At 39.4% G+C, this 13,596-nt stretch overlaps 1 protein-coding gene across 3 annotated transcripts in view; it reads left to right on the plus strand.

Moving 5' to 3' along the window:
• The window catches only part of FAM120A (family with sequence similarity 120A), a 56,278-nt gene that overhangs the window by 1,187 nt on the left and 41,495 nt on the right, over positions 1 to 13,596 (plus strand). For all 3 annotated transcript variants that reach the window (XM_052778324.1, XM_052778323.1, XM_052778322.1), the window contains exons 2-3: positions 5,565 to 5,811; positions 10,840 to 10,922. In XM_052778324.1, coding sequence (XP_052634284.1) covers positions 5,565 to 5,811; positions 10,840 to 10,922 — 330 coding nt within the window. The remainder of the gene's footprint in view (positions 1 to 5,564; positions 5,812 to 10,839; positions 10,923 to 13,596) is intronic.

Below are 13,596 nucleotides of genomic sequence, written 5' to 3' on the forward strand. Positions count from 1 at the left end.
CCGCGCAGGCCGGAGGCCTGCGCGGGGCGGCGGGGCGACCGGCAGCGCCCAGGGCCTCCCGGATTCCCCTGGCTGTGAAGCCAGGCCCAGCAGCAGGGAGGTTTTTTTTGCCTCCATGTTCTTTCGGGGCCGCCGCTCCGTTGACTCAAAATGTCCCTTCTTGCCCAGGGCCCCCTCCGCTCGGGGGGGGGGGGGTGGCGAGGCTGGGACTTTGGTACGGCAGGTGAGAGCGGCTGGCCGAAAGCACCGTAATCTCATTAATTGTTAAGGTGAAGGGGGGAAAAAAAAAAATTTCAGTTTAGTTATCGCGCACGGCGGATCTGCAACAAGTTCCCTACTGAGGCGAGGTGTCTAAACTTGCGCTGGAGGTGAAGTCGCTCGCTCCAAAATACAGAGAGGTTCCAGTTTCGCGTTTATGAAGGCGAGGGTTTTGCTCAGCATTGCCTAGATGTGTTAACGGGCTTTTGACCGAGTGTGGAATAATTAATTAATTCCTTACTCCGTAACGGCAAACACTTCCAGTTTGTGGGGTCAGGAGCACCGATCTGACAGTTCTTCATTTAAAGTTCTTATTTTAAGGGGCAGCTTCTGTTTTCTGATAACAGAAACAACACTCGAGGCAGGAGCTGGGGTCTGCAGTGATCTTGCCCTGACACCAAGGCCACGATTTCAAAGGTTGCAGAACATTAACGTGTTGCATCTCTCTGTACAGTGTCCGTGATTTACGATGGTTTCTGTTAAGCCGAGCGGTTGTGTATATTGAAACACAAGACGCTAGAAAAACAAGCCCTGGGATGAAGCTGCAATTTTAAGAGTTGCTTGCTTGCCTTCCCGCTAGGGAGGGAAGAGCAGTGGGAGTGGAGTGCATACTCGTAGACTTTATTATCGTAAATTACTTGTGTGTAGAGAAATATTATGCAACCTTTAGAGTTGCACGCTTGATCACTTAGCAGCAGCTTAACGTTATCTGGCTTTTGTACTGCCCTTTTGGCGGATTAGAAAAATTCTGGCCAGGTTGCAGTCCTGGGGTAAAGATGACTCTCTGGAAGGAGCTCACCCAAAAGGTGACTTTGGGTGAAGTTTCTGCTAGTTCCGCCAATGGGGCGAGAGTTGCTGTTGTTCCCTCTTAGCACCCTGCTCGCTCGGCCAGACCCATCCTTGGAGGAAAGCGTTCCCTTCAGCTCCCAGCTCGCCGAGCTGGTGTAAAGCCACCCCGGGCAGGCAGCGAGCGTTCAGCCCGGTCGGCAGTGGAAGTTCCACCCTGCGGTGGCCCCGGCCGCGCTCGGCCCCGGCGGGCCATGGCGGGGATTGGCCCGCCGGGGCCGAGCGCGGCCGGGGCCACCGCACCGGGCGAAGCGCGTGTGGAACAAACTGGAATTGGAGGCGAAGCTTGTTCTTGCAGGGCGCGTCGAGCTCCACCGAACGCGCTGTCTTGGGCTTGGCGCTTGGTTAAAGTGAAGAGGTTATGGCTGTGTCTGCTGTAGTAATGTGTTTTCCTGGTCAGCGTAGAAGTGAAATCGTGTGCATGTTTTGGATATGAATGATGATGGGAATTTGAATGATAGAAAAAACATCTTCTCATTTGAACTCCCCCCCCCCCCCCCCCCACCCTGTAGCTAGGAAATACTTTTCTTTAAGCAAAAAGTTTTAGGGACCAAGCAGTGAAAGTATTTACCTTGATCTGGTTGAGGGTGCATTATAAATCTTCCTTAATTTGTTATTAAGACTTAGAGATCATTAGTAAAAGCAATGAATGGAGTATATTAAAAGCAAAAAAAATTCTTAATGTATTCAACTGTATGCCTTAATACAATATTGAAATGCATATTACACAACAGGAAGCCAGCTGTTTTGATATTGATAGAAATTTGGTATTTGTGGCATGTTGAACTAGCTGTTAGTCTTTTAAATGCATTCTGTCTCAGACTTGGTTCGTTTCTGTTGAAGTACATTGCATCTGAATAAAGTTGCCACATTTGACAACAGTGTCACCTGTAGCACTTGTTTACTTTCAAGCTTAGCTGCAGCATTAGCTCCTTTACAGTTTCTCAGTAATAGGGCCTTATTCTTAATCTCTGGAAACAGTTCTAGGAGTGAGAGGACATATCATACTGAGTCCCTTTTCTACCGTTTCAAAAACAACTAAAACCAAACACAAAACCCCACAATTTTGGTGGGGAAGATTTGAGGGGTGGATATTTGTCTGCTTTAGGTTAGCACTGGGAGTTGGCAAGTACTCATTACCAAATACTAATGTGTATCTGGGGGAGAGTTTGTTGCTGTTAGGAACGTTCATATCAGTGAGCCATCGCTGTGCATGTCCAAACTGCACTGGTCCTCTGAATTGGTCAGCTGTCCTGGGGATGGGGAGGGTATCAGCAATTCCCATTTGATGCTTCATTTGTACGTCTGTTGAGAAACTGTGGATAGCTCTGTCTTTAATTGATTCATTTTCAGGTTAGGAAGTATACTTCATGCTTATAGTGGTAACATGCATAATACACGTCAAAGATACTGCTGAACCTAAGTGACATTCTTTTTCTGCTTTGCTGCTTCTCTTACACAATGTATTACCTTTCTAAATCTGCTTTGTTACCTATAACTATCTTTCTTTAAACCTTACCCCAGTTTTATTCATGTTCTCCCTCATGCTCACTTTTCAGCAACACTCCTGGTGGGCAAAGAGCAAATGCATCTTCAAGGAGTGATTTTTGTTTGTGTGTATGGGTGATTTTTTTTTTTTTTATTTACATATGCATAAGACAGTTGTGAAATTCTAGTGTTTTCTCACTTTGTTTTGAGAAGTTGGGTTTGAGAATACTGATTAACTTTAAATATGAAACTGATTTTCATATTTGCAGGAAACATTTGAGTCTTCAGTAGAAGGCTTCTGTGCCAAGCTAGGAACTGGCTACGAAATTGATCTATTTTGGTAATTAGAGGGGAGAAAAAGAGTAATGTCTTCCATCCAGAACAATTATACATCACTTGCAGATGGTTTCAGCAAGATGTAAAAATAACAGGTTCCTCCAACTTATAACAAATACCCTATTGGTTCTTAGCTTAATTGTGACCTGGTATTTTTCTGTTTGGGGGAGGGGGGAATAAGTCTTAAAAGAAACTTGTATGCAAAGCAGGTTTGCTAAAATTTAAATACTTAAGCAGTGGAGATCTTAACATCTTTAATACTTTGGTGAGACTTTGTTTTGTTCTTAGTATCTAAACATGCATGTGCCTGTTTACTTGGGCAGGATTCTCTTTCTCTTTTTCTGATCCAGCACCATTACTGTTTACACAAGATTTAGACTTGAAAACGATTCCAAACTCCTGGCTGTGATTTCCCCCACGTCCCCCCTCCCTGGGTTGATTTTGAAGTGTGCATGTTCCCTGGGTATAGTTGCATCTTCAGACTCTACTTTTGTGAGAGCTGTAAGCTGTTCCTCTGACTCTCATCCTGTTAGAGTTTTATGTCGCAGGTTAACTGTACCTTGGTAAATACAGCTCTTTTCCCTGTGACAGTTCAATTATTTGAATGTGGATTCTGCTATTACCTAAACATACTGCAGGTTCATGCTCATAGCTTGCTGTGTTAGATAGCTCTATAAAATCGGGAGGGAGGGAACTGGAGGCTGTGGAGGTAGAGGAAATAGTTTATAGGAGATCAGAGCAGGCCACACACCAAGTTTTCTCTTGTATTATCTGCACACCCATGTCACACCTACTGCTGCAAAAAGAGTTCTTACTTTGTTTTTTATAGATGATCTGTGCTTGTCGTGCATAAAAAGATGTTGATTTTAGATACATGTACATGATTTAAATCTATCTACTCAATAGAAAAAGCATTTGGGGAATTTTCCTACTTTAAAACATGTGAAGGCTGGGGGGAATGGCAAAGCTAAAATTGCCTTCCTTGAGTTAGTAACTGTATAAATCTGATAACTTCAAGTTTTTCCAAAGATGTTCACACTCTCTTCCAATTCTATGTACAGCAGCCGCACGTTATGCTAGGTGACAGTATTATTAGAAAAATGAACATGCTTGTTTTTCTCACAAACAAAAGTAAATTTCAAAAACACTCTGATACAGTCCATCAAGCATGTTTCTGAAGAAGGAACAATTTTCTTAAGACTGTAAAGTGGTAGCATTAGGAGTAGAGAGAGCTTAGCGAGCTGGTTATTGATCGTAGGAATATCTTGGAGAGTGAGGTGCTGGCTGTTCAGCTGCTCAGGATTTTGCTTGAAAGGGAACATCTTGTGAAGCTACATGGGAAAAGCAAAATTTTACATACCTCTCTGGAAGACTGTAATTCGATGTCAGGTTCAGAAAGTGTAAGGCATGAGAAGAGGGTCACTGTAAACTTGCTGTTGAACAAAAACTCTTTGCTGAGAGGTAGATGACTGTGGGAGCGTTGGAGTGGGCTGTGGAGGTGTAGGACCCTCGCTCATGTTCTGCAGGACTTCGGCTGCGGAGGAAATAAATAGCATCACTGCCACTAACACTGTAGTTATTCATGCGTACTGTGGAGACTGAAGCCAATAGTTTCGTACTAATCTGGTTTGGGATAGCTTACTATCTACGTTTTTGTTAAAATCGAATACTTGGTGAGGGTAGGTTATACCAACACCCAAATTCTGTGGGGTTTTCTGAATCGCTGTATGTTTATTATGTATGTAGATGGTAAGAGCATTAGGCATCAAAAGCACTCAGCTGGCTTTATTTTTGTGTGCTTGTATGCAAACTGTAGTTGTAATCGTTCCTGACGGTGTGTGCAGGACTGTAGGTACTAACCTGTCATCATGGCGTTTTTTGTTTTAGTATAATCTTCTTGATAAGAAAGGGTTGCTTTTATATTTCCAACATTAGGAATTGGCCCATGTCTCCCCTGCACAACATGTCTGTTCTAGTCATCTGATTGCCATAGCCTAAAATATGTGCTTTGCTAGGCAACGTGAGTTGAGAGGTGAAGTTTGGGCTATAAACTTGAAGCAATTTGCACCATCAGAGACAGCTGTGCATAAATGACTAGGCTGAAAGTGGAAAGAGGAAAAAATTTGGCTTAACACAGCAAGGTAGACATTTGAAAGGTCAAGAAAGTTACGTCTGTTCATCTAGGGTTATGTTTGTTTCTTTTAAAACAAGGCTGCAAAACTTTAAAAGTGATCATGTGATTGCTTTTTAAGGGGGCATCTTGGCTTGCTGAACTGCTTAAGTATCCACAGCCTTAAGATTTTTCCCGTGAGTTAATACAGACATTGGTATAGTAATATGTTTAGGGTTTGAGCATTTCTCTTAATAAACAGTTACTTCAGATGATTTCGGTAATACGGAATGCCACTTCAGTGCGTAGGCTTCCAGAACTGTGTATTGTGTTTCTGAGCACTTCTTATATCCTGTCCATATGTGCTGTGTCACTGGATTTTTTTTTTTTCTAATTACTTTAAATATACTGCAAGTGTTTCAAATGCACGTATATAGTTTCAGAAAGACTCGCTATATCGTAATACGTGTGATAAATCAGTACTGCAATTTAACACTGTAGCTAATTACTCTGTCTTCCACTATAGGTTGCACAGAGCATTGAGGATCATCATCAAGAAGTAATTGCTTTCTGCAGAGAAAAAGGTTTCCATGGTTTGGTTGCATATGACTCCGATTATGCATTGTGCAACATCCCTTACTATTTCAGTGCCCATGCCCTAAAACTGAGCCGTAATGGGAAAAGTCTCACAACAAGCCAATACCTAATGCATGAAGTTGCCAAGCAACTGGACCTGAATCCAAATCGCTTTCCTATTTTTGCTGCTCTTTTAGGTAAGTGAAGTAATAAAAGAACTCGATGCTGCTAGTCAGACTTATGATTTCAGTTTCTATTAACTGTCTTAAAATATGTGTGTATAATTTGACACAGCACCTAGGGAAAGACATCCCTTTGTTTCAGACATTCCTACTATACTTGAGGTGGGCTGGATGCGTTTTTATGAGGCCAGACATGCCGAATTTGTAGAGACCTGCGAGCGATGCAAATTGTGGCTGTCTAGAAACAAGAGTAGAAAGTAAAAATTCTGCAAAGCTCTGCCTAGCCAAAATGTTCGGGGGGGGGGGGGGGCGGGGATTGGGGATTGGGACAATTGTGGTTCTACTAGTTTTGGTCTTATATAGTATATGAGGTCTACTTTTAATAATATGCCTTCCAGACTGTTTTGTATTCTACCTAAAAATAACATATATGGAGTGAAGATGTTTGGATTGCAGGGGCTTTTTTTCCCTCAGAAATGAATATTGGACAAATATGACAGCATGTCAGTTGCACCAGAAAGAAATTATACTATTTTTATATATTTATATACTAAATTATACAGAAATGTGAAACTCCACATTTCTGAAAGCACAGGCGACCAGCATCCTACTATTCCATTAGGTTTGTTTGGATAGTTTCTTAGCACTCCTGCCTCTAAAGCTAAATGGTGTAGCATCTTTAAGGAGCATAGATAGGAAGGACTTCAGTTTCACATCTCTGCTTAAATGGGACAATTTTAACACACATTATTACCACAGCAGTGGTAGAGAATAGCTGTCATACTCTCTCAGATGGAAGAGTGAATTAATTACTAATAAAGTTGACTCCAGTGAGTAAGATCTATTTAGAACAGCATTCTAACTTCTTTTTGGGTAAATAAGCACGGAGTAGCCATGTTCTTGATCTTGTCGTACTGAGCAAACAAATTAAGAGAACTGGATTTTCTTTTTATTTTCTCGCTGACTTTGTATGGGTACATGATAGAAGAGTAAAACTTATCATTTGAAAGCTGTGAATGAGAGAGGCTATGTATTATTGCTTTAGCATACTAATATTTTAGTAGTCTTTAACATTAAATTGTTTCTAGTCCAGGCAGGTACCTTCCATGTTAAGAAGGAAAGAACCAATGCATCTTACTTTAGAAAGCCACAAGTATTTGACTAGTTGAAGTTGCTCTTTGTTAGTATATGTTTTTTTCATATCCAGAATGGGTTACCTGCCTACATGGCTGTATGGAAGAATGGCAGATGATTGGCTAAGCTGCAATTTAAAACAAAAACTCTCTGTAAATTGCATGACAGACTACTATTGCTAGGCTTTGTTTTGGAGTCTATAAATAAGTTGTTGCATGCCAATTCAGTGAGTAAGAATTACTGCTTGAAAAGCAGTTTCACAGTTGCAGATACGCTTTATGGAATTAATGTGAAATACATGTGAGTGACATCGTTGTAACTTGTCACAGAATTACAGCTGCATGGCCAGTTGAGGCATTGCTTGATTATATTAAATGGTAGGTGAAAAATATTCTGGTAAATTTTCTGAAGGTTTTGTAGTTTTATGCAAGAAGCTCTTGAATATTTTTCTCTCTTTTTATCTTACACTACAAAATACTTTTCAGCTTGCTCTTAGGAGAAGGAAACTTGAGGTTGTTTCACATGATTACTAGAGAGATATTTTGTAGCTTTTTTTCTTCCAAATTGGTACAAAGGTTAAAAAAAAAAACAAAATAGTTCAGCTACAAGTTTAGTTTCATGTGTTCTTTTGCATTTCTTTTGTGTGTGTATTCAGTATGAGTAAGCAGAATAGAGTAAAGTTTATGGAAGTCAAGGTTAGAACAGAAGATACTTTGGAGGTCTTCCTGTGATGAGGTGTTTGTTTCTTTTTTTATATTATTAGTGAATATTAGGAAACTTAGGTATTTGGTGATCTAAACAATGCTTATATAAGCTTACAGCAAACAGATACTGTTTGACTTAAAGTACTGGCAACGTGTTTTAACTTTTGCAACCTTAGGAATATAGTAACCTCAGTTTTTTTTAATGAAATACTAAATGCATATAGGCACTTAATTTTGTGTAGTGTGGCATCTGTTTAAAGCAGGGTAGCTCATTCAGATCTAAATTTTTATATTTTTATGTAATATCTGAGGGCTTGTCTGGCTTCACGGGTTATTCTGCCCTTGCTCCTGTGGCCTCTTTGGATCTCTTTTGAACCTGATAAGTAGAATAAAGAAAATCACAATGGGAAAGAATAAGTGAGAGGCATGGGAAGGCATATGAATCTTTTACATTGCTCTTCTGTTCTGGGTACACCAGTGTAACTCCCTGTGCTAGTACTTTGTTTAGGAGTAAATTAATGTATTCTGAAATAATTGCAGTTAAGATGCTGGTTTAATGTTTACAATTACAGAAGGCCAAAACTGTCACAACAGCTGTATCAGTATTCAGCTTTAAGTCTGCAAATCTATTTCCCTGTATACAGAAAGCTCAAACTTCTTTGTCTTCACATACTTTCTTGTCATTAGCTTCAAGGGTCAATTTGGGGATGCTGAAAAGAGGAAAAAAATCTTGAATGATTCAGCCAAACATTCAGCAGTTGGAGGAGCCTGAGGAACGACACCTAACTGGACAATTAGAAAAATATTCTCAAGGGCCGATTATTTGGGATTGAGATATGTTCAGGGATGAAGTCTCTATTGAAGTATTCCAGCAAAATAGTTTTCTGACTGTATCAACCAGGCAAATTTTTAAAGATTACTTTCTGAGAAGGTTATATATACTCCGTGGTTGGTTCATTTGTTTTATAGCTTTTTCCTTCTTACAGCTTTTCATGCAGAAGGGTTTTGTAGTTCTAGCTTTATAATACTAGGAGTATCCTGGTCATGGGTAGTTAAAATGTGGCCAAGGTACTGTATCCTCCCAGAGTGTGCTCTTAAAAAGTTCTGTCCTAATTGCTTTTGATGTAAACAGGGAGTTGATTTGGGTTCTTTTGCAAATTTTGACTCAAATACTTCAGAATGATTAAAAAAAAAAAAAAAACCAACCACAAACCAAACCCAAGCTTCAGCAGTAGAAAAACAAACACAGTGTGAGGTATAGGGCTGTAATTCAGTGAACTCTTTAGAAAGGGCAGTGGCTTCAATTAGTATCTAATTGCTTTAAAAAAACCTAAGGCATGCACTATAATAAGCCATTAAAACGGGAAAAATCAATATATGTTGAGGTTGTTCAGCCAGGTCAAGAAATAGAGGTTGCTTATGTAACGTTGATCTCTTTCCCACTGTGACAGTACTTTGTAAAATGTTTAGTTATGTAGTCTCATTCTGTTTCTCAGTAAAATTTTAGAACTATGTAAGGTAAGTACAGGCATCACTTCTTATTTGGACTACAGAAGACACTGCTGCACTTCAACATCCTAAATTCTACAATTCAGTATGTGGTGAGAATTGATCAAATGGTCAGACTGTCTTATATGTGTGTGTTCAAGGGGATGGAATTAACTGAAATGACAGATGGAGACCAAACAAGATTGAGGTTTTGGTGGAAGGGAGAGAAGCTCTGACTATTTTAAAAGGTAATCTTAGCATCTGCAGGAGTTATTGTTAGTTATCACAAAACTGTCTAGTGGTCTGGCTGTAATTGTTTTTTTCAGACCTGCATTATAAAGGCTGTCTAATCCTTCCTTGATTAGATTAGTAAGAATGTGGCTGTTATACACAAACTTGTTGAATCTTTCTGATGTGAGTTTAAAGTTTAGCTCCTAATGAATAAAGATCATAATGTCTCCTTGCTGGAGATCTCAGCAGTAGGAGAAGTATTGATGGGACACGAAGACTTCCCTCTCTAAGAGGGCATCTCCTAGTCGCCAGGCAATAGACAGCTTTCTTGGTTTTCACATGTTAAAGAGCACTAAAAGCAAACTAGATTATTTTACAAGCAAAATACTAAGAAAGTAGACAATTGTTGTCATATTCAAAGAATCTTGTCATATTCTTTATGAGTAGGTGAGAGTTCAAGATGCTGTCCAAACTGTGAAATTTAAAAAAAAAAAAAAAAAAAAAGCTCTAAATATATTAACAGTAATGAGAACTATGCATTCACTGCTAAGCTGCTGCTCTATAAAACCAGATATTGAAAATATCCTTAAGTTTTCTACCAGAAGTGTAGTAATACATTCTGTTTAGCTCTTTGTCAAGTTTGCCTCCACAGACACTGAACTCTGTCAGTGGTTGATTAGTTAGTCTTTGATTAATTCAAATGTTTCAAATACTTCTTAGTAAGAATTTTTTAGGGTTTTTTCTGAGCATGATGTGCTTTGGGGAAAAAAAAACAAAACTCAAAATAATTGAACTGATCTTCCATTTGGTATGAACAGCTTGGTAAATACAGCCACTATCTCTATTCATTGAAACAACTACATGAATTCCCAATTACTTTGATGCTGCCAGCCCAGGCTCCTCTCTGACCTGGTCAGGTCAGCAAAAGAAACTTTAGGAATTGGGAACCTGCTAAGTGTCATCAGAGCTGCCCACGTTCCTGAGGGTTAAATAAATCTGCCTGGTGGCTTGCTGCTTGACCCACGCTGCATGATGGAGCAGAGCGCACGTTCCAGAGGCAGCTCTGATGCAGGTCAGGAATGGCACGTGCTGGGATGCAGGAAAGGCTTACCAGCTTGTGTTGGAGAGCAATAGAGTGTGTTCTTACACTGTTGCGCCTGCATTACTAAATCCAATTGAGGATCCCCTAATAGGACATGCCAGGTTGAGGCTGACATTGTGTGTTGTGACTGGCTCTGTTGCTTCTGTGAGTGAGCTGGGTTTCATGGAAGAATGCTCCTCGAACAGAGGGAAGTATATCTTGCTGCAGCGGCAGCATGCTAATTAGGTTTTTCTAGACTAACAAAAAGGTATCTGCAAGTTTAATCTCTCTTTGTTAATTCTGTTGATCGGGAATTGAGGACTGATTGCAAATTTGGTTTGCTGTATATAGAAACAGTATGTAACGTTTTATGGTGTACTTAATAAGTTCTGCATTATGTTCTAGGTAATCATATTCTACCTGATGAAGATTTGGCTTCCTTTCACTGGAGTTTACTTGGTCCAGAACATCCACTAGCTTCACTTAAGGTACAAATTTAATACAACTACGAGCAATTAAGCTAAAATCAATCATAATAGTTAATCAGAGCAGTGTAATAGGTTAATTCACAGCAGCTATGCAAGGCTCTTGCTTTTGGTCACCCCCTGGTGTCCCAGTCCCTCTCTGTTGACTGCAGAGGATACCTGGGGCCATTAGCCTTACAAGGCTAAACTTAGTCTTTGTGACCCCCCTCAGTGCATTTCAGCTACATAAGCCATATAGCTTCAGTGTCGTTTGGCTTTGAGAATGTAGCTTCTTACTCTTTTCTGTTTTTAAGAGGAGGATTTTTTGTTTAGTCATGTTCTTCAACTGTCAAAAATAATTAGCTGGATATCTTCCTACCATATTGTTTTATTTTCTACTGATCTGAGTTTGTGTGTAATAGTTTTCTGTATTTCTTAAATATGCTAGAGAATGGGTTGCACAAGAAAGCTAATGTGGCCTTCAGTGGATTTTTTTTTTTTTTGAGACAAGTAACTTGGATCTGATACTCTTAGTTTACAGCATGTCTGTTCTGCTGCTTCATCACACTTGCTCTGTGCATCTGCCAAGTAGACAGCTATAAAAGGGAAACTGGACACATCAAAGAATGGGATAATAGTGACCTTTCTTTCTCTCTGCCACAATAGACTTATCTTTTCCCCTTTCTCCTAAGGTGTACCATGCAGCTGATCGATTTGCTTTTTGTAAATTCTGTAACTGTTTTGTTGTATCTACAACAAAAATGGGCGGGTTTTTTTCCCCCTTCTGTTCCAAAAGTTTATTAAGCATTGAAAAATTGTAACTTATTTTGCTGAAGATAGAATTTAAAAACAGCTTCAAGATTTTCAGCAGAGTTTTTAAGGCTTGTACGTGCATTGTTTAGTGAACAGCTGTGACAATTTGATGTTACGCTCATCCCCTATTTTGCTGCCGCTCCTGTGTTTAGAAAGGTAAGTGTCAGCGCATTGTAGTGGCAAAACAAAATATGCATGCATGTTTGCTTATAAAGTTCCTTATAAAACTTGAGATGAAAAAATGAAAGACTGAAAGAGTGTGCCTATATTTTCATTTTTTACTAAAAAGGTTGAAATGTAGGAATTCTGTCAAAGTGGTTAATAAACTTTATGTTCAGAATACTGTTCTGTGTGTTAGGCTGAGCAGACTTGTTTTACAGCCAGTTCAGTATATGACTTCAGACACCTAGACCTTCTGAAAAGCCTTCTAAATATACACTGATTTACTTGACTAGAATGAAAATCAGATATTTGTCATCTTTGCTTCTAGATTTACATTTTCAGCAGAAACAGCAATTGGTCTTTGTAGCTGCCATCCTAAGGAAATGTAACTTGTTTCCTTAGAGCGTCACTGGTCTGTCTTCGGCAGTCCTCCCTGTGTTTATTTAATCTGTTGGCCAATGATAATCAGATTTGAAAGGGGTTCCCATTCTGCTGTTACAGGCTCTGTGAAAACTGATACACTGTTACCAATGAAAAAGATCCAAATTAGTGCCCTTACTGAGGGAAAAGGCTAGCACAAAACATGATTTGTTTAATTTCACAGCAGCTTGCTGGCTAGTTGTTAAGTACATAGCCCTAAACTAACCACAGCATTTCTGTCTCCTGGCTGATAATGATGTCGAAGGGAGAGAAGGAAGAAGGGCTAGAGCAACAAGTATACAAGTCTACAGGAAACCAATCTTCATCAGTTACTGGTCATGGAACAACTTGCTTTTTTCTTTTTTTTTTCTTTTTTTTTTTTTAGTTTCATTTTCAACAGTGCTCATGGCTTGAAATTATAACTTGTTTCAGTAGCTCATTAATTCAATTTAATTTCATTTGACATACTAGTATGTCAATGATGTCATTATAGCTCTCTGTGGAGATCTCTTCTGTTAATTGTAGATGTGCAGAAAGCAATATTTCTCGTAAATTTTATGAATGCTTAAAAAAACTGTAAAAGACAGTTTGTATTAGCCACAAGCTTGATAGCAAGAAGTAGTTTCAGAATAGTTACAAAAAGTGCAAGCTGTCATGAAAACTGGAACTGGTGGGGGGGAGGTTGTTGCGGTTGCCCAGGATGTCATCCCTGGGCTATACTTACAAACTTTGCTTTGTTGTGTCTGTTTAGAGTTACCATTGAGTATTCTCTGTACTTGGGGAACTAAGGGCCCTAATGCCACACCTCATTCAACTCAGGATTTAGAAAACTTTTTCTCATTGTGTAAAGATTTTAATCTTTTATATCTAAGACAGTATGGTCTTGAGCATAACAGATTCAGTTCCCTATGGCCTGATTTGTTGTTTTTCAGTGAGAACTATGACAGTTAATAATGTACAATTTATTCTCTGCATTCTTTATCAATCTTTTATTATGATGTAGCAAAATGGTTACTTTTCCTACAAGAGAAGCTTTTCTAGTTCACCAATTAAAAAGTGTAACTTAGAAAAGAAACTACCAGTCTTCACTGATAGAAAATTGGTGTGTCTGCTCTGCTGTCAATATAGTGAGGTGAAAAAAAGCGAAAGTGGGGAATCAATACCTCTTTAAAAGAGGGACAGGAGGGTGGTGCATTCATCTAGGAACAGCTGAGTAGAAATGGGGAAAAGGAAAGGAAACAGAAACCTGAGCAAAGAATCCATATTTCACGTCAGAAGGAAATGAACCTAACAGTCAGGACAA

The sequence above is a fragment of the Harpia harpyja genome, chromosome Z (assembly GCF_026419915.1).
Source record: "Harpia harpyja isolate bHarHar1 chromosome Z, bHarHar1 primary haplotype, whole genome shotgun sequence".
Lineage (NCBI taxonomy): Eukaryota > Metazoa > Chordata > Aves > Accipitriformes > Accipitridae > Harpia > Harpia harpyja.